Here is a 24,676-nt window from a genome sequence, read left to right on the forward strand (position 1 = left end):
AGTTTGTGATAAGGATCGAATAAAAGCCTTTGTCCAGGTATCTAGGAAAATCTCGATGTTTTATCGCTTCAGATGGGTCTCCAATATATATTTTAGGATAATGAGTGGTGGTGGTGGTGACAAATTTGTTGCAAATGTTTCTTAGTATTTTTTTCCCCTTTTGCTTGACTTTTGATGACTTTGAACTTAAAATATTTACATTGTGAAATCTTTTCCTTTGTAGTTTATTTTCTTTTTATCTTTTTAAATATTTTTTTATTGATTTCAGAGAGGAAGGGAAAGGGGGATAGAAACATCAATGATCCCCTATTGGGGATCGAGCCAGCAACCCAAAAATGTGCCCTTAACCAGAATCGAACCCGGGACCCTTCCATCCACAGACCGACATTCTATCCACTGAGCCAAACCAGCTAGGGCTATAGTTTCTTTTATTGCTTTTAATCTTGATCGCTGTCCATCAAAAATTTAAACATTTACCAATATTTTTTCTCCTTTTTAATAGTTTGGTTTTAAAAAAAATATATATCTATCTGTATATATACACATATATATGCCTAGCCTTGGCCAGGTAGCTCAGTTGGTTAGAGCATTGTTCTGGTACACCAAGGTTGTGGGTTTAATCCCCGGTCAGGGCACATACAAGAAGTAACCAATGAATGCATAAATAAGTGCAACAACAAATCGATGTTTCTCTCCTTTCTTTCAAATCAATAAAAAAATGTTAAAAATCATATAGGTCAAGATAGATCTTACAATGCTATGACCTCATTAGCTTTTTCTTCCCAGATAGTTGAGCAATTCTTGTAGTGGTACCATTTATTAAATAATTCCAAGTTAAGATATTCCTAACCATGCTGGTGAGAAAAGTGGAAAGTGAGCCCAGGGCAAAGTGAGATGAGAATCAGTCTGACTGGAGACTCTGATCAGCCGCACTGGCCTACAGGAGGCAAGTGCCTGGGGGGAGGAATGCAGACCCAGACCAGCCCGGCTGCTGTGTGAGAACTGCTGCTGTTTGTAAGGGCTGGGGAGGCAGGGGATGGAATAAAAGGAATAAAAACCGATGGGCATACTGTATACCGTAATGGTGGATACATATCAGTATGCATTTGTCAAAACCCATAGAACCGTACAACACAGGGCGAACCCTAGTGTAAACTATGGATTCTAATAGACATGTATCAATATTGGCTCATCAACCAGAACAGGTGCACCACATTAGTGAAATATGTTAATAATAAGGGAGACTGTGCAGGGACGGGGAGAGCACATGGGAACTCTGTACTAGCTGCTCTTTCCTGTAAACCTGCACTGTTATAAGAAATCAAGTTTCTCATTGTTATTTTAAAGTTGACACAGCTTATTGTTTCCCAAAAGCTGGCACTAGGCCATCAGTATCTGCATGTCCTGTTTAAAGGAAGCAATGCAGAGGGAGGTCAAGAACTGAGGGGTAGAAACTTAGTGTACTGACCAAAAGTGTCAAAGATTCTTCTTGCCCTCGTTGGTTTGGCTCAGTGGATAGAGCATCAGTCTATCTGGACACATGCTTGGGTTGCAGGCTTGATCCCCAGTGTGAGCGTGCAAAAGGCAGCCGATCAATGATTTTTCTCTCATCATTGATGTTTCCATCTCTCTCCCTCTCCCTAAACTACAGGTATAATATTATTCTACAGGTATATTATTCTCCACCCCCCCCCCCCCAAAAAAGACCAGAAGTGTACTATAGTGTATTTCAATTGGGTATTTTATTGTTTTGGCAACTGCAAAATATACAAATTTCTGAAAGGCAGCCCCTGTGTGAAAGCCAGCACAGCTTCATCCCAGATAATTAATTCAGACAAATATACAGAATGCAGAGAAGTCTTAAGTCGCACGTAAAAGGCCCCAAACCAACCGACAAACAACAACCCAATATAAGAAATTGTCTATGTTCAAGCTCCTTTATACACATTAAATAAATAAATAGCACATTTGCTATCAAAATAATAAAAAAATAACTTTCAAGTATTACAAACGAAAGCATCATTGGTGTGGTTCAAACAGTTTTTCTTCTCCCCCCAGATGAAGAGTTTTGTCCAGGGTCTCAGGACAGAAAAAGGAGAGGGGTCCACCTACCCAAAAACAAATATGCAAAGTTAAAAAAAAATTGGTCCCAGATATTTTGGGGTGGGGAGGTGAGGGGGAGTGAGAGGCAATAAAGTAGCAAGTGCTCCGTGCCTGCAGCTCCCATACACCCTCCATCCAACACCTACTCAGAGGTGACCTCAGCAGCATTCGGCTCCTCCCAAGGCTCCCTCCCCATCCATATTCATGCCTATGCCCCACCCAGGCCCTTACAACTATGTTCTGTGGGAGGCAAAGCCTCATTTGTCTGTACCTACTTCAGGCTGTCAGAGGCGAGGGGTGTGCACCTTCATGCAACCCCACTCAAATCGGCTGTAAGAGTCAAAAACCAGAGCTAGCTCTGACAACCAGGAAGAGAGTTCCAGAAAGTGGGACACAGTGAAGTCTTCCTCAAGAGCAGAACCACAGGCCCCTCTGCCTAAATATACGCCCACCCTACAAGCACACACTCGCGTCAGCTGGACACAAGAGAGCGAGAAAGAGGGAAAATAACCCATCTTCAGTGGTACAGAATGTTACATACAGATCCTCTCAGGCAGACTGCCAAGTAAGGGGCAGGGGTTGAGTGATTTGGTGTGAAAACCTCCCATTTTATTGTATGGTATCTGAAGCATGTTCCACTTCCCAAGTAATCCCAATCAGAGAAACGTACACTCTCTAAAAGCTCCTCTCAAGTAAAAATAGAGGTTCTCTCCACTCCCCACTCCCTCTGTCTCAGCCTGCCCACTCCTGCTCTCAGCTAGCTCACAGGCCAGGCAGGGTGAGGATGTCAGGCTCAAAAGCAGAGGGCAGGAAAGGAACATGACCTTTGGCACCAGCTTTTAGAAAGATCCTCAAAGGTCATTTGGACAAAAACTGTCTCCAAACCGTTTCTTCTGGACCGCAGGACACCCTTTACTTGGAGGCAACAAGGAGATAGAAACTACAGGTATTTAGAATCACATGTTCCCCAATTCCTGCTTGAAATGCCCCTCAAAAATGTCACAGGTGCCACTAAGGCAAGAGAGGACATTCCCCGAGGAACCCACACCATGCTCGGCATACAGCAGATGCTCCATGAAAACGTGCGGGAATGAGCTGACTCCTGCAGGAGGCCATGAACATAGCCTCTTGGAGGAAGAGGCCCAGAGTGGGGCCTAGCTTGGGCCACTGTCCCCACCTGGGAAACACGGGAAGTGATGAATGTCCAGAAGGAAGGAGGCTGGATCCTTGTTCTCCATGCTGTCTCCCGGGGGCTGTCTTGCAATGATCTGAGCGCTTGCTCCCAGCCGTTTACTGGGGTTCCTCTGCGCCCCCCATCTCATGGGAATGCCTGACTCCCCACATTCTTCCAGAGCTCTAGCCCCCAGGGGCACAAAACCCAAACATCTAAATTCCTGAAGGGAAGGTATGATGTTCAGGTCACATGTTCTGCCAGAAAAATTTCAAAGCAAAGCAGCCCCAGGGAAGCCATGTCTCACTCAGGTGCCTCTGATCCAGGCCTGCGGCAGAGGGACCACGCAGCTCCCGGGAAGGGTGAGGCCCCGGGGCCATTTCCTCTTGCCAACACCACCAGACTGTCCAACATCTTCAGTGGCTGAGCACAGGCCTGGGACAGTGTGTGGACACGGAGAGGGTCACTGCTTAGCTGATGAGCGAGTCCAGCCCAGGGACTTCTGTCTGCACCTCCAGATTGGCTCTCTGGCCAGCTCCACCCCAGCAACTCGTCTTGTCTTCACAGGTCAACATCCCAGGCAAAGATGCACCAACAAGCCTTATGAAGTGTCCTACGTCCCTGAACTGTCAGCAACTGGGACCTAGGCCCCTTCAATTTTAGGATTCTGAGACCAATGTCATTTTCCCAGCTGGGAACATTCCAGGCCAAGGTCACAGACATGAAACAAAAAAACAGCACGAGGTGTCCAATGTCCGTCCCCTCCTCAGGGCCTTCTCTCACCTCCTCCACGGCTCATTGTCCTCACCAAGTCTTATGAAGGGTCCGTGAGGCCACACAGCCTGGACAGTGGGGAGAGCATGGGATGGAGGTGGCCACAGAAGCCTAGATTCTGTGCACACACAGGAAAGGCGTGCTGGGGTCTTGGCCGCCCAGGTGCTGTTGGGAGCAGAGGTTCACTTTGACCAGCAGACCCCTCTTCTACGCCGCCCAGCCCTTTCCGGGAGAAGCCGTTGGCATGGTCGGCCTCGGGTGGAGGGAAGAGCCCTACCTAAGCTGCAGGAATGGAAATGGAATGGAACCGATGGGTCTGCCTCAGTGTGTCTGGGAGGAGTCGACGCTGCTCTGGGAGCCATTCATGTTCTGTTTTCAGGAGAAAAAGGATGGGGAAGGGGAGTTATTACTGTTGACTAGGTTTCCAAAGCAAAAGACTAAAACCATGCAATTGAGACTTCAACCTCCCTCCCCGCAAACAAAAAACACAATCCCGGGAGAACATTAGTAACCAAACTGGTGGCAGTTGCCCAGGGAGGCCCCAGGAACATGTGGAGGTGAAGGCCAGGGTCACACAGGAGAAGGCCTCATGGCGGAGGAAGGAGAAGAGGGACAGCAGGCAGCTCTGTAGGTCAGAGCTGTCCTGGGGAGCAATGGGGCCAACAGGTAGAGGACCCCCCCTCAGCTCACAGCTCTTGAGAGCCCTGGGGCTGCCCCTGCCCCGGGAAGTCTTGTTGGCCACGACAGGCAGAGGCTCCAGGAGGCCCTCTAAAAAAGCACACGGACTCTCCTCCCCACTCGGCTCAAGCAGGGCCACACACCTCAGCCCCTGAGATCCAGATCCTAGGAACACGAGCTTGGCGGCTGGAGCACAGGTGCCGTGAGCGGGCTGGACATGGGCACTGTCACTAAGGCTCTCTTCCCGTTCTCATAAAAGTAATCCCAGCCAGAAACCTTGTCTGTAAGAAGCTGGCCAGTACCAAACCGCCCCCCCCTCCCCAATGTTTTTCTATCAGCTGGGGATGAATGATGGCTGCCACTACACAGCAGAGGTCTCTTTAACCTCCTTAATTTACCCACCAAAAGGGAGACTCTTTTTTAAAAAGTGCTCTCTCCCATCCTGAGTGTCTATGCCAGGATTGTCTTATAGGGCAGGGGTACAGAGTGGAACCCAGAGAGACAAATATACAAGGATTACCTGGGCCCACTCCCTTCCCTGCAGAACCAAGGGCCCTGGTGCAGGAATCCCGACAGAGGAGAAGCCCAGGCTGGGAGAACTGAAGGCCAGATCTGAGCCTGCTCTCAGCTGGACTCGGGAGCCCAGGCGACTGGACCTCCAACTACAGTACATCAGACACTCTCTGTGATGTGGGTGTCTGTTGGGAAACTCTATAGCCTCGAAACCAGAGAGGCCCCAGTCAACTTGTAGGGTCAGAGCGAGGTGCTGCCCAGCTGCCTCCAACCCGTCCTCACACATGTCAAGCCTGACTCCGAGCACCCACAAATGATGGCGACGGGACAATGACACTGGGGGCCGCAGGCACAGGCATTGTCAAACCATTCACTCATGGTGTCCCTGGCTCAGGACACATGGAGGGAAAGGAGGAAGTGAGAGAGGGGACCTCAGGACAAGGGTGCTGCTCTTAAAAAAATCATGAGTTCTCTGGCATGGGGTGTATGAGTCACACACTTCACAATGGCCAGTCTTCACACAGATCGAGGCGCCCTGCCAGGCAGAGATGCCATGACTCAGAGAGATGCAGAGGGGACTGAGAGAGGCATGCACCGAGCCATTTACCTTTCCAAGGTTAGTAAGGAGAAAACTTTGAGAAAATGTGACAGACAGTTCGTCTTTCAAGCATAGTGGGGGCAAAGGAAGAAACATGTTGGAAAAGAAAAAACAAAACACATCTTAGGGAGCATTTTGTTGTTAGTGTGCATTTGAAATTTCAAAGTCAAGGATGCATGGTGACTGGCTGGCCCCAAGCACAGGAAACAGCCCCCAGGACTGGACTGGAGGACACCACATTGGCTGGGCCGTCATGCTCGCTTTGTTGGGAAACCACATTTATGGGCATCCTCCAACCACAGCCCTTAAGATCCCAGGGGTTCCCCCACCCCCCAGCCTCTTGGTGCTCCTGCTGCTCATGAGAAGAAATGCCACTGGCCTGTGCAGAGGGAACAGGGGGTCATCAAAATGCAGAGTGGGAGTGCAAGCCAGAGCGCTGGACATCCCCACCAAGGCACAGGGCACCATCTCTCCCACCATAATGACTATCGGCCACAGGGCACTGACTACGTGCCAGAGATTCTGTAAGTGCTACATTATCAAAACACCTCGCAATGTTCCTAACTCCATTTCACAGACGAGGAGGTTGGAGTCCTAGAATGACACCACCTTGCCCAGAGTTCCAAATTGAGAGGGTAGTAGAACCAAGATCCAAACCCGGCTCAGTGTGACTCTAACAATACATTTTGGGAACTACAGCTCCAGAGAAGGACTTGTGCTCCCAGGCTGGGCTGAGCGCTGAAATCCCAGAGTGAATGCAGGTGTGAAGGGTCCAGAGAACTGGAAGGAGTGTAGCCAAAGGTGCTGTTAGTCTTAGAGACGGGCAAGTTCAAGCTTAGTATGCAGGGGAGGTGCCCAAATGGCCCCCTCCAGCAGGAAGATTTCTTTCCTGGCAGCTCCAGGCCATGAGTCAAAAGAAACAGGAGATGCACAGATGCTTGGGGCAGTGGCTCCTCAAGCCTGAATTCCATGGACACGCCCACATTAAGTAAACACACCTCAGCCATGGGAAACAGCTGCATGGGAGAGGCCGAAAGAGCTAAAAAGGAAATCAAACAGCTCCAGGCAGAGCCCCACAGGTGGCAAACTTCAGGTGCTCAAGGCAGGGGCAGGGGAACAGTATCTTGACTGTTCCCAGAAACCAGCCCAGAGAAAGCAGCCAGCCTCAGGACAGGGAGGCCTGGTCAAGTCCTGGTTCTGCCACTCACCGGCTGACCTGGGCCCTCGGATAGCAACTGCCCCTCAGACATCCTGGGGTTAAGGATCAAAGATAGGAGATTCTGTGCAAGCAGTACAGGTGGTGCCACCTAATCTAAGCGCCCAACAACTCCTGTTTTCCCAGAGCAAGCCGAGCTTTTAAGCTTATGGGCTGACCTCCTAAAGGCCTTTGGCTTCTGCATGAATCGGTGGAGGGGCCCTAATCAGCAAAAGGGATCGCGGGTAGGTGCGCTTGAGGGGTTGGAGGAGGTGATATTTCGGGTGGCTGTTCTGAACTGCAGTAGAAAGGCCTTGGTTCCTTCTGTAGCTGGGGCCCACCGGAGCACTGGAAACGCTCTAGCTGACACTTAACCAGAACGTTCTGCAGAGAGCTCTGGCTGCAGGCAAGGGGAAGCCAAACGGGTCTGACTCAAAAGCTGGCTCCAATCCTGAACATGACTATTAAGGCTGAGCAGGTTCCCATACAGGACAACCTGATTCCAAACAACGGTTTCCAATCAGACCGCTCCAAAGTGTGGGGGTCCTGGAGCCCCAAGGTTGGGGGGTTGGGGGGGTTGGAGTCCCTGCCAGGACAAGAGGGAGAGGCTGCAGCTCCTCCTGTTTTGCAGATTAGGCTCTGGGTAAATGTTCCCCTAGGAATGAAAGGGCTCTCCTACGGGAGACATAGAATTTTAAAAAACAGTAGCAGGCAGAAGACTTAGCTCACCACCAAAATCTGATGCCAAAGGGGACAAATGAGATTTAGCACTAACAGTAACCCCGGATGCCGAGGGGGAGTGACGCAGAAAACAGCTGGGCCATAATTCCTTTTGTGTCTTGTGCTACAAACTCATGAATCCCTCCTCTCCCTCCGTCAGTGCCAATCTTGCCTCCTTCATATTTCACAAAAACTGTCGTTAACCTCAACATTGTAACAGACAGGAGGCCAAACTGGCAAGCTAGGAGAAAGAGGTGCTAGCAGCAAAACCATACAGAGAAAAATACTTACAAACAGGCTTTCCCTAGCAAAGGCTGCAGAGAGAAAAGGTTGAGAGAGAGGTCAGTAGAGGACAGGGTACAAGGCCCAGGTTGTGTGAAATCAAGATCCCTCTGCTGGGACCCCCAGCCTGGCCCAGCTTCCAGGCTCCCTGAGGATGCAGCTCAGCAGCCCCGAAGGACTGTCCTGCCAAAGTTGGGAGAGCCCCAGCTATGCATCCTCCGTGACCGGGGATAGTGCAGTCCCACACACCCACGGCCAAACCCAGCCCAGGCCAGTCCCTGCAAGTGTCAATGACAGGAGCCTCTAAACTTCCAACTGTGGCCCCAGTTTACACCAAAACAATGTCATAGATGTGCCACGTAGAGCTCCAGTTCTGTTTTCATATAACAAACAAACAAACAAAAAACACCTCAAATTTTTGACCTAAAAGGAATATTAATTTGATACCCCCAAGTCCTACCCCCTCATTTGGAAAGATACGGAGATTGAAGGCCAGGGAGGGCTGTAACTTGACAATAAAATCCTACAGGTAGTGCCAGGGGCAGATACCGTGCTTGATGCTCAGCACTTCTTCCCTCTTTGATCTGCTGTGGCAGTTGGCATTACTCCCCTATTCTCCAGATGAGAAAACCGAGGCCTGAAGAGGTTCAATGACCTGCCCAAGACTGCACAGTACTTGTCCCCACATCCCATGTCCAGACACCACAGGATTTAAATGAGCTTCAGGCAAAATGCAGGGAGAGTACAGGCCTCAGCACCGAACTCAGACAAATCCAATCCAAAGTCAGCCGTGGCTTATTTGTAAGAGACAGGCCTGGTGGGTGGAGGTGGGGGAAGACCCTGGGTGGGACCCAAATTTGCGCCCAGAGATTTCTTTCTATGTGTCACAGAATCTTGGCTATCATTTCTAAAAACAAATCTTAATCTGTTCGCCCAGTAGCGGAGAACTTTCCGCCTTTAATCTTCACAGGGAATAAAGTGAAGTCTAGTTGGTTTTTTCGCTACCTGCCAAAGCAACTGCTGTGAGCAAGTGGCTGTTTCCAGACCATCCAGCCCTGGGAGTTAGGCTGCCCAGGTGCCCACTGGGCCATGTGGGTTCCGGCTAAGGACATTCTCCGAGGGCCCCCTTTGACTACAGCTTTTCCACAATGGGAAGCCTCGGTGAGAAAGAAGGAGAACTACTCAGCCATGGGCCTGGGACAGAAGAGATGTCCTCAGGCCATGCAGAAGCCAACGGCCCAGACTGCATGCAGACTTCCAACCTAAGGGCTGCCTTCCACGCTGCTTTGCAAAACCTATCCACGAACATGAGAGGACACAGACACCACCATTTCTCCTGTTCTGCCCGGTTCTGCCCAGCTCTGCCCAGTGAAGGGAACCTCCTCAGAAGGCAGGTATGCACGCTCACAGCCATGGTCAGGAAGGGCCTGACTGGACCTCCAGGATGTTACAAACTTCAGACGCTATCCCATGTTCTTCCCCTCCCCCACCCCCATGCAGGCCTGGGTCTGAGGCTATGGTGGTACCCAAGGGCAGTCTCTCCATCCAGACAGGAGACACGATGGCCAGGAAGGAAAAGGGGGGTCACGCACTTGTCCAGGCAGCTGTGCGGGCACCTCCTGGGGCAGGCAGTTGGGCAGGGCAGCGGAGGTAGAGGCCACATGCTCCTCAAAGCTGTTGATGCGAGGCTTTTTGGTAGGCTCGGGGCTGGCTAGTGGGGTGACACTATTGCGTCTCATGAGTGGGTTAGGTCCCTTCTTTGCGTCCTAAGCGAGACAAAGACAAAAGAGAGAAGGCGACAGTTACACGGAGAAGGGGGGTAAATAAGCCAAAAAAAAAAAAAAAAACCAAACCCAATCAAAACACATTTCTCTGCTTCTGGAGTTTACTGACGGGACAAGACCGACCAAGGTGAACGGCCCTGGGATACGGGTTGCCATTCTGTCTTGCATCTCCCGGTCGACAAGGGATGATCTTCTCCGGAGGCCCTTTTCTGGATCATCCCAAGACACCCACCCAGACAAGCTCGACGTTCACAAAGCAGGCGAGGGGAGAACAGCAGGACCAATTCTGACAGTCATTCAGTTATAGTGGACGACGAGGTGGGAGAGAAGAACCTTGCTGCCAGCCTCCAAGGAGGGGCATGGAGGGGAGAGAGGCCTGGACGTGAGCTCGGAGAAGGGACAGGCCAGCAGGAGGACAGGAAGGCAGGAGGGAGGTGTCGGTGCTGACACCCCCGTACTGACCGTGAGCCAGGATCTGCAGAGCAGGCATAGAACTGCTCCTGCATCCAGCCTACACCCAGCTCAGGACAGGAAAGGAGGGTTCCAAAGCCAGCCAGGAGACACGAGACCGGAGAGAGGCAGAAACAGCCAGCCAGAGCCAAACACTAGCCTTCTGACCAAGTGACAATGCGACTGTAGCGATCCCCGGGGCCTGTCACTGTAGCATGTGACCCAGGAGCCTGCGTTGGAGTCTGTCTCCACCAAGGACCTGCCCCGGTTCTGCACAGTGTTCAGGGACCATCAGAGCCCTGTGCAGCCAAACCCCGAAGCTGGGGGATCCGGCTGGGAGGCTGCTCCGCACGGAGCGAGAGGAAATGCAGCATCCGCCACCCACAGATGTCCAAAGAGGGGGGTCACAGAGCCAGGGGATGCTGCCCTCCTGCGTTTCAGTCAACCAGCCAGGCAACTGCCGGTGGAAGCCAGGGTTTTCATGCCAAAATCTTCTGGTCAAGCTCCCAGGGAACAGGAAAGTCCCCTGCACAGTCGGGCATGTCCTACTCGGTATACAGGAAAGTGTGGGGCTGATGTTGGCCAAGCACCACATTTCGGCAGTCGGTACAAAGTAAATTCCAACTTTCTCCCATGACATACATGTGGGGAGAAAGTGGCTCCGCCCTGGGGAGAGCCCGCCAGGCCGACCACCAGATCGCAGACCTCCCAGAGGATGATCGAATACCACCAGGCTCTGGTGTCTCCTGGAAAACTTTCCACCCACCATCCCTCCTGTCCCTAATTTCCAAATCATACGTTTCTCCACCCGGCCGGCGTGGCTCAGTGCTTGAGTGTCAACCTATGAACCAGCAGGTCACGGTTGGATTCCCGGTCAGGGCATATGCCCAGGTTGCAGGCTTGGTCCCCAGTGTCGGGCATGCAGGAGGCAGCTGATCAGTGATTCTCGAATCATTGATGTTTCTATCTCTCTCTCCCTCTCCCTTCCACTCTGAAATCAATAAAAACATGTTTTTTTAAAAAAATCATATGTTTCTCCAGTCCCACTTCCCTTTTCACTATTACCCCTTTCCTGGTAATCCTGTACCTACGCACAAAGAGGTGACCGTTTTAACCAGTGGCTCTGGAAACTGAAAGCAGTTTTAGCTGCCTCAGAGGCAAAGGCAAGAATATCTGTGCTGTGGTTACAGTTAAAGAGCAGAATGTGTCTCCCTCGTTACTACTCACTTCTCGGGTCAGGGAGAAATGGGGGAAGAAAGCATGGAAAGAGAAACAGTGAAGACGGCAAGAAGCCACAAGAAAGACAGGGCAGGAGCGCACAGATGCTGAGAAAAGGGAGAGGAGAAAGTCACCCAGGCCCTCCGGGTTCCAACAAACTACCTCCGTGAGAGCCGAGACTTCCTTCAGCATTCACAGGCAACACCATACTAGGGACTTCCCCAGAGCTCACACGTCTGGGTCCCGGCCCTGGACAGTCCTCGGGATGGAGGACAGGAAGGGGTGCTCAAGGGTGGAGGCCCGGAGCTTCCACTCACCTCTGACCTCTCCCGGTGTGTGTTCACGGACTCCACATTCAGGTAGATGGATTCTACACGGCAGCCTGGCCAGGGGAGAGAGCAGCTCATGGTGAAAGGGGACAAGCCGCTTGCAGCCCCGTAGCCACCATCCCAGGGCGGCAAGGCTCACGTGGCACGGCCGGCGTCACCACACTCACCGTAAGCGACTGGCGTCAGCTTCAGGACGGTGTGAAGGGGGCATCTCAGGTAAGGCATTTCCTCTGGAAAGATGAGAAAGGGCCCCACGATCAGACACGAGACTTGGGGATGGACATTCTCAGGCCCCCAGCGAGAGCTTGGCCAGGTCAGACCCTCAGCGGCATCTCCCCAGCCCCCTCTCCCAGGACACTTTGGGGGATGAGGCACCTGCACTCTTATCCAGGAAGTAGGCCAGCAGGCAGCGCAGGACGGCCTGGTGGCAGATGACCAGCACATTCTCCTGCCGCTCCAGCTCCATGATCACTGGCTCCAGGCGTTGGACCAGGTCCTGGTAGGACTGCAAGACAGAGGGACAGAGGGAGAGGCGCTGTGCTGGAGCCGCACACACAGGAAGGCGAGAGCTGGGCCACGTTGGACCCCCTCACTACGAACTAGAGGACGTAAGATCGATCAGTAACACCCTGGTGTGTCTCAGTGCTGCTGCCTATGGGCCCAGGGAACCCACCTCGGTGGGTTCCCTCGAGAGCAGGTCATGGTGAAAGGGGACAAGCCGCTTGCAGCCCCGTAGCCACCATCCCAGGGCGGCAAGGCTCACGTGGCACGGCCGGCGTCACCACACTCACCGTAAGCGACTGGCGTCAGCTTCAGGACAGTATGAAGGGGGCATCTCAGGTAAGGCATTTCCTCTGGAAAGATGAGAAAGGGCCCCATGATCAGACATGAGACTTGGGATGGACATTCCCAGGCCCCCAGAGAGAGCTTGGCCAGGTCCGACCCTCAGCGGCATCTCCCCGGCCCCACTCTCACACAGGCCCTCCCTGAAGGCAGGCGGCCTGAGAAAAGACACCTAGCCCAAAGAACAAATCAGAGCAAGCCCCAAACCCGCTCTCACCGAATGAGTTATAGTTAAAAATAAAAATAAAAAAGTGTGTCAGGGTTCAGCTGAACCTCTGGCCGACTCAGACTTAAATTTTTCAGGTAGAGTTTTCCGGGCTGTTTGTTCATTAGAGGGGGGCTGCAGAGACGCGCTGGCCCCTCCCCACCCGGCCCAAAGCCGCTAAGAGAGTGGACGAGGGCTTCCAGGGGCTGTGAATGAAGCTGTTGGCCCACGATGCCTCACGTCCTGCTATGACGGCTCCCAGGGGCTGGCCTGAGGGCCCTCAGGAGCACAACAGCAACCTGCGCAGGTCACGTAAGGCAGGACCAGGTCCGCTGCTGCCCCAAACTCAGAGGCCATTTTCCCCTCCTCCTTTCAGGATGGCAGCCAGCTCCCAGACCCCTCCCCCAGGACACTTTGGGGGATGTGGCACCTGCACTCTTATCCAGGAAGTAGGCCAGCAGGCAGCGCAGGACGGCCTGGTGGCAGATGACCAGCACATTCTCCTGCCGCTCCAGCTCCATGATCACTGGCTCCAGGCGTTGGACCAGGTCCTGGTAGGACTGCAAGACAGAGGGACAGAGGGAGAGGCGCTGTGCTGGAGCCGCACACACAGGAAGGCGAGAGCTGGGCCACGTTGGACCCCCTCACTACGAACTAGAGGACGTAAGATCGATCAGTAACACCCTGGTGTGTCTCAGTGCTGCTGCCTATGGGCCCAGGGAACCCACCTCGGTGGGTTCCCTCGGAAAGGGAAATCACCCGTGTGCTGCTGAGGATGTGGAGAGGGGCTGCTGAGTTTCAGAGTGATGGAATGTTCTAGACCTAGTGGTGATGGTGGCTGGGTATTGTGAATATACTAAAAATCACTGGAATACATACTTAAAAATGGTTAAAACAGTGAGTTTTACATTATATAAATTTTATGTCAATAAAAATAAGTTGAAAAAGGCCTCTCTGCCATCCCCCTTCCTTCTCTCACTAACAAGGTCCCAGGAAAGACGGCCAGAGTGACACAAAAGGATAGCACCTTGGGCTATGGGGAAACTGAGATGACAGGCCCCAGACGGGCAGGGCTCCCACTCGGAGTCACCTGCCGTGGACGCCCAGAGCACCACCTGCTTCCCAGACTCTCTGACCAGGGCTCTAAGCAGCTGCTCAGTCGGCCTAAGTGAGCTACATATGGCCTTTGGGGACTGCCCGCATCAGGGCCAATTCAGTCAGCGCAGTGACGCAATGGCGTGTCTGCATCTCGCCTGCGGTCGAGGGGAGAACCCTGGCACCGAGGGAATAATCCCCCGCCACTGCTGTTCCTTCCCGCACTTGTGTGTCGTTAGAGAAACACAGCTCTCACTGTTGCTCATGGTACTTCCCTTGGAGCTGTTTACAGGTTCAGTGTAGGAAAACCCGACTCAAAGGTGAAAGTGCCAGGAACAAGCATCAGAACAACACGTGGGTCACTGTGCACAGTAACGGTCCGTTGGGGTGCCCAGCGGCCCTCTCTCAGGCTAGCCCAACACTGCGGCCCCTGAAGGACCGTCCAGGCACAGCACACAGCAGCTACACCTGACCATTGCTCGCCGAGTGGACCTTGGAGGAAGGGGCAGCTGTGCCAGCACACGTACCTCCCCAGTGGGGTACCGGTAGTAGTACTTGTCCTGCTCGCGCAGCGCGTACTCCTCAGGGTAGGTGTCCTTGATCTCCTCGTAGGTCATCTCCTCGCAGACACCCTGGAGAAAACACCCCGGTCACCTTGAGTTGGTCAACACAGCCCGTGTGGTCTGAAAGGACTCTCAGGATTTCAGGCAGATTCGGCAAGAAGAGGCTTCCTGGCCCTCTCGCTCCTGCCCCCTGACGGCCACAGCCAGACCCGGAACTCACAGCATCGATTTCGTTGAGCGCTTTCCACTGTTCATAGGGAAGCTGAAGGGCTTCTGCCGTCTGGATGGTGCTCTTCAGCTGGCTGGCCCACACCTTGAGGTCCTTCAGGTTCTGCTCCTCCACAAATTTGCTCAGGGCGTTGGCAAACTGAGGGCAGGGACAAGAGGGACACACACTGGACTCCAGGCTCCTGTGCCGCCTGGAGAGGCAGTGCAGGGCTCGTTACCTACACTGGGGATGGTCACTAGAATGGTGAGGAGGCAACTGAGGAGCCACACACCCTCCTTACAGCCCTGGAGATGTTCCCTTTTCATCCACACAAACACAGGCACACACACAGGAACACATATACATACAGAGATGCATACACATACACATACACACACACACACACACACACAAATGTAGACATATACACGCATGGACACACAGACACACACACAGAGACACACACGTATACAGACACTCACACCCCACCCCTGAGCCCCTTACCTTTCCCCCCGTTCCCCTCCTACCTTCCTGCCCCTGATGGACAGGCCCGAGTCCCCTCCGATCTTCCCCTGGAGGTTGTGCTCGCTCTCTCCGTGCCGACACAGGTAGATGGTGCGGGGCTGCACGTGGATGTTCATCAGGTAGTAGACAATCCGGCTCTGAATGTGGTCCTGAACCCTGTTCACCAAGAACCGCCGACCCACGTCGATCACCTTGATCAAGGACAGGTCCCTGCAGAGCAAGGCGACCAGCAGGTCAGAACCCGCTCCCCCCATCAGCACAGCACCCGGCTGGGGTCAAGGCAGAGATTGGCCCCAACAGAACCACACCGTCTGGCTGTATGTTCCTGGAGGGCACAGTCTGTATCTATGTAATCTAACAGGTTGAGTTCGTAACTCACACAGCAGAGTGTGTGGTCGAGAGGCTGACGGCCTCCCAGAAGAGGGGGAGAGAAAAGCAAAAGAAGGGAAAGAAAAGAGAAGCCGTGCCAAAGGGACCCAGCAAGACTGGGCTGGATATTCACTTCCCGCACTTCTACATAGCTAGCATCTGAAACAGTTACCCTGGACATGCAGTGAAGGATTTTCTTCAAAAGATATTTTACAAGACAGTTCTTGAAAGTGTCCAGGAGCAATTGCATTTGTGGGAACTTAAAAGCCCTGAAGTCGGTGATTCAGAGAGGATCCCCTCCGAAGAACTACCTGTCACATTTGTCGGGGTCGAGGGGCTGATAGCTGGCTTCATAGCAGTTAATTCTCTTCATGAAGTCCTCCATGGCCTCTGCTGAGTTGCAGTCTTTGTAATCCGGGCTGGAGATTTTCACTTCCTGTAACACCACAAAGAGGCAGCTCATGAATCATGCTGGAGGCTTTCTGCTTAGCTGAAGCAGGATTTGGGGCAGCAATCGGGGAAAACACAGACAGCCTTGGAATAATGATGATCCGAACCAGTGTTTAAGGGAAGAAGGAAATACACTGGTGCTGAGTCATAACCCGACAATTATACGTGGAGAGCACCACGGTAGACAAAGGATCACTGACTGGATGGACAGAGATGGGGGACCCACGAGGGGTCTAATGAACACCTCTGAATTGGCCACGATGCGGGATCAACCCAGTAGGCATGTCACCTTCAGCATCCCAGCCCTCAATAACTGAGCTCCGCGTAAGCACCTGTGACATTCTCCACACAGCAAAGCTGCACCCGGTGCTGCTGCAATGGCCCTGGCCCTGGCCCTGGGTGGCAGGCAGGATGCTTCCCCTACCACCCGTAGACACGCAGCAGCCAGTCCATGGCCAGCACTTTTCTAACTCAGGCCCCGTTCCTTCCAAGGTTCGCTCTTATGGGAAGGAGATGGAGGAGAACCAACTTTCGAGCCTGCCAACTCCTCCTCTACGTGAACAATAGATCTGAGCAACCTGGAAGATTCCTCAACAACTACCACAGCCACAAAAGAGAGGCAGCTACTCTTTCAACATCCAAGTCCAGTGGGGAGTTGGTGTTTCATGGTGCAGAGCTTCAATCTGAGAAGACGAAAAAGTTCTAGAGCTCGATTGTGGTGGTTGCACAATCGTGTGACTATGCTGAAGGCCATGGAACTGATCCCTTAAAAACAAATCTTTTCTCCCAGCACAGCCACCCACACAAAGAGGAGAGTTAAGCCACAAAGTCGATTTGAGGCTTAATCAGAGAAAGAGACTTCTGATCACGGGGGTCGGGGCGAGTGACTCCTGGCCACACACATGGTGACAGCTGGTCACCGGGAAGAGTGACTTTGCAGCGACTCTGTCCTTTCCTACCAAGTGGAGCTGGTAAAACCAAACCAAAGAAATACAGCAAAACCCTTTGTTTAGATTACAACAACTTCTGTTTCCTCGTCCTCTGAGCCTCTTCCGCTGAAACCACTCTGGACTGATTTTCCACAACTTGAATAGCCCTTCCTGAACTATGAAGTCACTTCTTAGAAATGCGTGTAAATATTCCCACTGCCTTGGACAGTGGTTCTCAACCTTCCTAATGCCACGACCCTTTAATACAGGTCCTCATGTTGTGGTGACCCCCAACCATAAAATTATTTTCGTTGCTACTTCATAACTGTAATTTTGCTACTGTTATGAATCGTAATGTAAATATCTGATATGCAGGATATATTTTCATTGTTATAAATTGAACGTAATTAAAGCATAGTGATTAATCACAAAAACAATTATATATGTGTTTTCCGATGGTCTTAGGTGACCCCTGTGAAAGGGTCGTTCGACCCCCAAAGGGGTCGCGACCCACAGGTTGAGAACCGCTGGCCTTGGAGAACAGGCCCAATACCAGAAGCTCATGAGCATTCAACACCCTTTAAAAGGTGCACACTTATATGTAGTGATACCACATCATGCTCTGAGGCAATACCAGACCTGTTGCTCTGTGTAGCTGTGTCTTATTCTGATGTATTTAAGCTAGATGGAAAATTATCTAGAAGGTGACTTGTGGTAAAGTCTTCCCAGTAACTGTTTCTATTTACAATATACTGTTATCAAGTGATACAATTTAAGAATTAATCAAATTAAGCTCCAATTACCCCCAGTTTATCCAGGCAACCTTCTCGTGGCACAGGGAGAGGAGGAGGATATGTTGTAGATTCACCAGCAGGAAGATAGTTTGACTACTCCCAACCTTGCCAAATTAGGAGATCTGCCTTTAGTCCATTGAGTCCTATGGCTGTTGTCAATCCACAACCACTTACCTGCCTGGAGGGGTGAGTGCCCCTTACCCCAAGCAACCCCATCACCACCCAGCCACCAAGCTACTGCCACCCACAGAAACTGTTCCCAGACCCTGCCTTACCGCCCATGTGCCACAATAAGTGCCTTCTGCAGACTGTCTGAAAGGGCGTAGATAAAGCCAGGCCAGATCGCAGAACACGCTTCTACGTTAAATGCCACTCTGCACTGCTGACCTCCCTGGATCCCACCTCCCAGACAAAATCAACAACAAGCTGTGAGAGGCAGTTTGTTCTCAGAGTCTAGGTCAGGGGTCCTCAAACTACGGCCCGCGGGCCACATGCAAATACAAATATTGTATTTGTTCCTGTTTTGTTTTTTTTACTTCAAAATAAGATATGTGCAGTGTGCATAGGAATTTGTTCATAGTTTTTTTTTAAACTATAGTCCGGCCCTCCAACGGTCTGAGGGACAGTGAACTGGCCCCCTGTTTAAAAAGTTTGAGGACCCCTGGTCTAGGTACTTCTCTGGGCCTGACCTGGTTCCCTGCTTTTCTCAGACTCCACCACTAGAGCGGGGGTCCTGTGTTGTCTTACCCTAATGTTGGAGGCCACAACTGTAGGGTCATCGCACACTGACTCGATGAAAAACACCTGGGAAGAAGAGAGACAGAAACGTTAGGAAGCAATAATGTGGTAACGCAAAGGGCCAGCTTTGGTATCACTGTAATGCCATCACCATGTGTGAGGAGGAATGACACCTCTCACAAATCCTCAAAACCTAAAAAAGGAACCACTCACTCAATCCCACGTCCTGCCCCAACGAAGAGATGCCTCCCCCCACCCCACCAGTCATAGTAACCCTAAAAGCCAGCACCAGGAAGGCCCTATCTACATGTAGCAAAACCAGGGCAGCAGAAGCTGAAGGACCAAGTATAAATCAGCTGATTCCTGAGGGTTTTACTTTCTCCTGAGCACTCCCTGGCAAGATTAGACGTTTGGCTCACCTTGAAATCATTTTCTTTGGCAAAATTAAGGATCATGTGTCTCCTCTCTCTAGTAGTATTGGTGGCATCGAAAACCTGGTAGAGAGCAAGAAGGATAGTGAAGGGAACCCAAGTTTGAGTTTTAACAGTATTTACCAAGTTACCAAGGAGATCAGGCCTGCCACATCTAGGTAGAAGCCAAAAAATGTGGTTCCCGGAGAAACTGCACCCTGCCCCACAACCCTCCCTTCTCTTCCCTCTCCCACAAACTCCAGCTCCCAGGGCAGGAAGGGGAGGGGTGGGCACAACCCTTAAAGCAAACGACTAACAGTAACCTGCAGGGAAGGTGCATATGGAAGGGACACTGGCTCTGTGGTTGCAGTCACCCCAGGTCCAGCCTGCCTTGGAGGGTGGTGCCGAGAGCACACAGAGGAGGGGTGAGCAGAGCACACCAGATGGCTCTGCCCGAGTCCGCCCGCTACCCACCTTCCTGGGTCCCTGGGTCCCACCTGCTTCCCTCAACTCTCAGGACAGAGGCACTCGTCCCTATTTGAGGTGTCCCCACAATGGCTGTTGGTAATGGCTCGGGCTGTGTCTACATTTCACTCTCTCCAGGGCACCATCCCATTCCAGGGCTGCAGATAGGGCCGGCATTCTCCCGACTTACTGAAATTTGGCCCCCTTCCTTCGTCAGGTAACTTTTGACGTCTCTCAAGGCAGCGAGGGCACACTGCCTGCAACACGGAGAAAGAGAACACACATCAGAGCCTGCCCATCCGAGCAGTGACTGGCGATCTTACTGCTGAACTGCCCAGGCTGGCCAGGGCTGCCAGGAGCACACCCCATAGGCCCAGAGGCTCCCACCCAAGCTGCACAGAGGGCTGCCATTACCATCTGGAAGTGGTGCTCATGTGGCTGCACACTGAAACCCCCTGGGAGCTTTTAAGAAACCTATGCCCAGGTCTGGCTCATAGATCCTCACCAAACTGGTCTGGGGTAGGCCTGGCATTGGGATCGTTCTAAGCTCCCTGGTGATTCTAAAGTATAGCCAGGGTTAAACACCACTGCACGTGGGTTTCATGATCACCTTGGGCTTAAAAAACACAACACCACCACCCTTTCCAGTATAAACAGCTGATTTTCCATGAAAACAATTTTGTTCATTCTGAATAATGAAACATTGTTCTTGAGCTGGATTAGAGCATCCGGAGTAGATAAAAGCAGCAAGCCTCAGAGCGGCCAGGAAACTCCTCGTAATACACACGGAGGTAGGGCCAGATCTGATGGTCACCTACAGAGAGCCACCCTACAGGCCAGCTTCCTCTTTCTCTTACCAAGCCTGGCTTTCAAAAGCAAAGCAAACCAAAACCCAAAGCCTCCTGCGGCAGCTCAGCAGCTCGGGCCTTACTTTCGGACTCTCATGGCCTCCTCGTTGTCAGGGCGGAAGAAGTTGTAGGAGCTGTAGTGCTTCACAGCCTCCCGGCGGTACTCTCCAACATTGAACACTGCAGAGGGAACAGAGCGGTCACTCAGCTGGCCCCCAGGAAGAAGAGGCCACTCACAGCTAGGAACACTCTCCAAAAAGGGAAGCCAAGCCAACACACACACACACATGCACGTGCCAACTTGAATAAGATCCCGGTAAGATGTGGAAACCAGAAAGGGAACTGCCTTGTCCAGTGCAATCACTGACCTAGAAGGCAGCCCAGCTTCCCCCAGACCAAACATGGCTCAGAGCCACCTGCTTTTTCACAGGTTGTCGCCTACAGCCCAGCCTCCAGTCCAGCCTCCTGAGGTCAGGGGCTGGAGACTGAGGCTGTGAGAATAGGTGGCAGCCATACATCTAATGAAAACAGGGAATGATTTCTGCCGATGGTGCCCAGGAGAGAGCGGGCTTGCGCACCACAGCCAGGTCCAAATCAGCCACTCTTCTGCGGACGCAGCAGCCTGCACCCCCAGGAAGCACTGAGTATTTACTGGGCACTTACTGTGTGAGGCACTGTGCTGGGCCCAGCGGGGGAGACAAATGTAAAAGTTAGTCCCTGTTCTTAAGACATTTCCCACACAGTTGAGAAACCAGGCAAAGATTCATCACAATATCGTCAATCGTATGGAGCACTTTATGACCGTCAGTGGTGAATATCACAAGAATTTAAAGGAAAAAGATCAGCATAGACTTCGGTGGCCAGAGAAGGCTTCTTGGAGGCAAGGGCTGAGCTAGGCAGGATTCAGGGCAGAGGGACTAACAGAGCGGCCAGTCAGAAAAGATCTCAACATGAAGTAAGGGAGTGTAAACAGCATGGTGGGACACAGCCACAAAAAGTCCCCCCATTATAGGGAGCGATCAAGCCAAGATAGTCTTGTGTGGTGAGTCCCAGCAGCTAGAGATAGGGCAGTGGGGGGTGGGCCGCGGGGCGTCATCGTTGATGTTTCTATCTCTCTCTTCCTCTTCCTTCCTCTCTGAAATCAATAAAAATATAAAAACAAACAAACAATGGGGGAGGAGTTGGTGAGCAGGATTGCCACACGCAGAGTGACTATCAGCCTTGGAACATGGCCTCACCTTTCGTGGGGACACCAATCCAGTTGAGGTATCGAGTAAGCTTCTTGGATATGTAGGTCTTACCCCGGGCTGGGAGGCCTACCATGACAATCACTGTTGGGGAATTGGTCAGCTTCGGCCCACAGGCTGGAAAGAGAAGCAAAGAAAAGTGCCATGGATGAAGCAGTGCTCAAGGATGGACACAAAATCCTGTGCCCCACAGCAAACTTAACAATTCCACAGAAAATCCTATTTCATTCCCACCTTAAAGCCGTGGGCATTATACAATCCAACGGGTCCAGCGCCCCCTGGTGGCTAGAGCCCTTTAGTCACACCTTGCAGTCCATCTTGTTTTCAGGTGATGAACGACAGGAGCCTTAATTCCCAGCCTGATACCAGAGCCCTAAAGCCAGCTGAGAAGCCGGTTACTAACCCCAGAGTAAAAGGCACTCCTGGGAGTGTAAGAAAAACACTCCACCCCCACAACACTAACTAGGATGAGGTCAACAGGTTCCAAATGCAGTATACAAATTGAGGTGGCAGGTAGGAGTGGGACATGAGCGAGTAGGGCTTCTACAGCTGAAATACAGAGAGGCCAATCATTAATTTCCCAACCTTCACACAGTAGGTCTGGATGACCTTCCTTAAAAAACTGTGTTTAAAGAAGACAAGTAAGAGTTTATCAAATGAAAGTAGGTCAGGGAAGCAGAATGCAGTCCCACCCCCATCAAGAGTGACAGATAAATTCCTCTGTCCTTGAGACTCGCCTGCCCTTTTCTGCCAAGTTCTGACTGATGAAATGGCAGGTCAAGCCCTGCTTAAGAAATGGCAGGTCAAGCCCTGGCCGGGTAAGTCAGTTGGTTAGAGCATCATCCTCATATGCTAAGGTTTCCTGTTCGATCTCCGGTCAGGGCGCGTACAAGAATCAACCACCAATGAATGCATAAACAATGAGCAAGAAATTGATGTTTTTCTCTTTCTCTCTCCCCCTCTCTGAAATCACTACATAAAAGTAAAAAGGAAATGCTGGTAACAGAGTCCCAGATGCTCCAGGTCACAGAGCCTTGGCAGAGTCCTGGGAAACCCAAACGTTCCTGCCTTGTGAATCTCCCCTGGCTTCGCTGCTTAACTACTGTCCCATGTTCCTCAGAATCTCAATAAGACAAAACACCAGGGAGAGAGGTTTTTCACTATGTTTTAAGAAAGCAGCCAAAAAAAAAAAAAAAAAAGGCATCCCAAAGAGCCCTACTCTAAACATTTCACGCACAGTATTTCCTTGGCTGGCGTCTTGCCTGAGACTCTCAGGCAACTCCAGTACCCTGGTGATGAGTACACGTGAGCCAGGAGCTGCCCACTGGGAGCAAAGACTGCCATCTGCCCACTCCCAGCCCAGCAGCGCTGCCTGGAGCTCACTGGCTGCCACAGTCAGCCCAGCTCTCCTCATCAGCCATGCAGCACTGCTTCCCAGGCACCGGCTACAAGGGTGCAGGCAAAGGTATTCATGCTGCACCCCAAATCTAGGCCACGGTCAAATTTAGACAGGGCCTCTGTTTCTCTCTAATTGGCGAGTGCCAGGTGGGCAGGAGGAGAGAAAGCCACCAGGCCACTGACAAGCACAGGCTTGAAGGAAGAACGCCTCCTCTTGAGCTGGATGTGCCCCCACACAGACCCACACTCGGCCTGGTGACCAAACTGAGGTCAGATGTCCAAACGCCCACTACAGGTCTAAGACCTGTCCCCTGGACCTATAGACTAGGGCAGCCGTGGGCAAACTACGGCCCGCGGGCCGGATCCGGGCCGGTTGAAATTAATAAAACTAAAAAAAAAAAAAAGAAAGACCGTACTCTTTTATGTAATGATGTTTACTTTGAATTTATATTAGTTCACACAAACACTCCATCCATGCTTTTGTTCCGGCCCTCCGGTCCAATTTAAGAACCCACTGTGGCCCTCGAGTCAAAAAGTTTGCCCACCCCTGGGCTAGGGGCAAGGAGGAAGCAAGCATAATACACAGGGACTGTTTCTTTCATGGTTTTGACCATCAGTGACCTCCATGCGGAGTGAGGAGGAGGAGGAGGAGGAAGAAAGGCCATCAGGAGGCCAGGACACATTCGGGAGCCACAAAAGCTCAGGCCAACATTCGTCAGATCCCAGTGGCCATGAACAAAGAAGTGCCTAGAAATTTCCCTGCCCAGCGTGATCACATGAGTAGAGGAAAGAAGCACAAAAGGGCTTTTTTGAATCCCAAGGGACAAGCAGAGAAAGGTGACAGGCTCCCCAAAAACCAACGGGAACATAAGACACACCCTACTCTATGCATTGTGGCAGCTGTAGGTGATACATGAGGGAAGTGTTCTCACGTGTGCCCCCAAACAATACTTACTGTACTCATCCTTCCCCCAAGCCATTGGTTTTTCCCTGGTCTTATCTGATGCCCCCACAAATCTACTGCTCCCAAGAGCATCCAAACATGCAGAGACAGATGGACACACCACACACACACAATCTCTGAGCTGTGCACATGTATGAAATACTTTTTTGGACTCATGCCAAGGAAGTGGAGACAGATATTGACTGATTTATCAAATTGGAGATTAGTTCTACTATCCACTAATCATACAAATGGACTCCAAATCTCCTCTGGCAGTAGATGCTTTGGCAGGAAAAAAGCACAAAGACATGGCAGAGTAAATATCCTAAGCTAAAAAATCAGGTTAAATCTCAAATCTAAATAAACCACCAGTTCCTTATTTGGCAAAGCAGAAATCGTTCTTCCTATTCCTTTGGCTTGTTGTATAAGATTCAAAGGAGCTGGAAGGGGAACTACCAAAGGTGGCCACAGCTGTCCCTGGGCCCAGGTGCTCCGGGGTCTCAAATAGAAAAGGAAAACCATGAAAACTTGACTAAACCTTTGGGTCTTAATCTCCATCATCCCTCCCTACTCCTTATTTTTTAACAGTTTATTTAATGCTCACCAGAGGATATGTTTTTACTGATTTTTTTTGAGAGAGAGAGAGAGAGATCAATGTGTTGCCTCCATACATGCTCCAACCGGGGATCAAACCCACAACTTAGACATATATAGCCCTGACTGGGACATATGCCCTACTCAGGTCCGTATACTACAACCCTCTGATGTACGGAACCGAGTAGCCAATCCTGAAAATGGTCAGCCAGAAGGACAGAGGCTGCAATTCCATAC

The 24,676-nt window shown here is 51.5% G+C and overlaps 1 protein-coding gene across 5 annotated transcripts in view; it reads right to left on the bottom strand.

Moving 5' to 3' along the window:
• Nucleotides 1-1,723: 1,723 nt before the first annotated feature.
• The window catches only part of PFKFB3 (6-phosphofructo-2-kinase/fructose-2,6-biphosphatase 3), a 29,782-nt gene continuing 6,829 nt past the window's right edge, over nt 1,724-24,676 (bottom strand). Inside the window, exons 3-18 of one of the 5 annotated variants that reach the window (XM_015569740.1) lie at nt 21,496-21,621; nt 20,341-20,437; nt 19,600-19,666; nt 18,954-19,028; nt 18,544-18,600; nt 15,935-16,059; nt 15,257-15,464; nt 14,742-14,888; nt 14,486-14,590; nt 13,294-13,423; nt 12,607-12,669; nt 11,804-11,868; nt 9,627-9,800; nt 8,044-8,066; nt 5,847-5,899; nt 1,724-4,417 (exon numbers count right to left, since the gene is read on the bottom strand). In XM_015569740.1, coding sequence (XP_015425226.1) covers nt 5,857-5,899; nt 8,044-8,066; nt 9,627-9,800; nt 11,804-11,868; nt 12,607-12,669; nt 13,294-13,423; nt 14,486-14,590; nt 14,742-14,888; nt 15,257-15,464; nt 15,935-16,059; nt 18,544-18,600; nt 18,954-19,028; nt 19,600-19,666; nt 20,341-20,437; nt 21,496-21,621 — 1,505 coding nt within the window. In that variant the 3' untranslated portion in view covers nt 1,724-4,417; nt 5,847-5,856. Of the gene's footprint in view, nt 6,217-8,043; nt 8,067-9,626; nt 9,801-11,803; nt 11,869-12,606; nt 12,670-13,293; nt 13,424-14,485; nt 14,591-14,741; nt 14,889-15,256; nt 15,465-15,934; nt 16,060-18,543; nt 18,601-18,953; nt 19,029-19,599; nt 19,667-20,340; nt 20,438-21,495; nt 21,622-24,676 lie in introns of all 5 variants that reach the window. The other 4 variants (XM_015569739.1, XM_015569738.1, XM_015569741.1 and 1 more) reach the window with 4 other exon arrangements.

The sequence above is a fragment of the Myotis davidii genome, unplaced genomic scaffold (genome assembly GCF_000327345.1).
Source record: "Myotis davidii unplaced genomic scaffold, ASM32734v1 scaffold544, whole genome shotgun sequence".
In the NCBI taxonomy this organism is placed as follows: Eukaryota; Metazoa; Chordata; class Mammalia; order Chiroptera; family Vespertilionidae; genus Myotis; species Myotis davidii.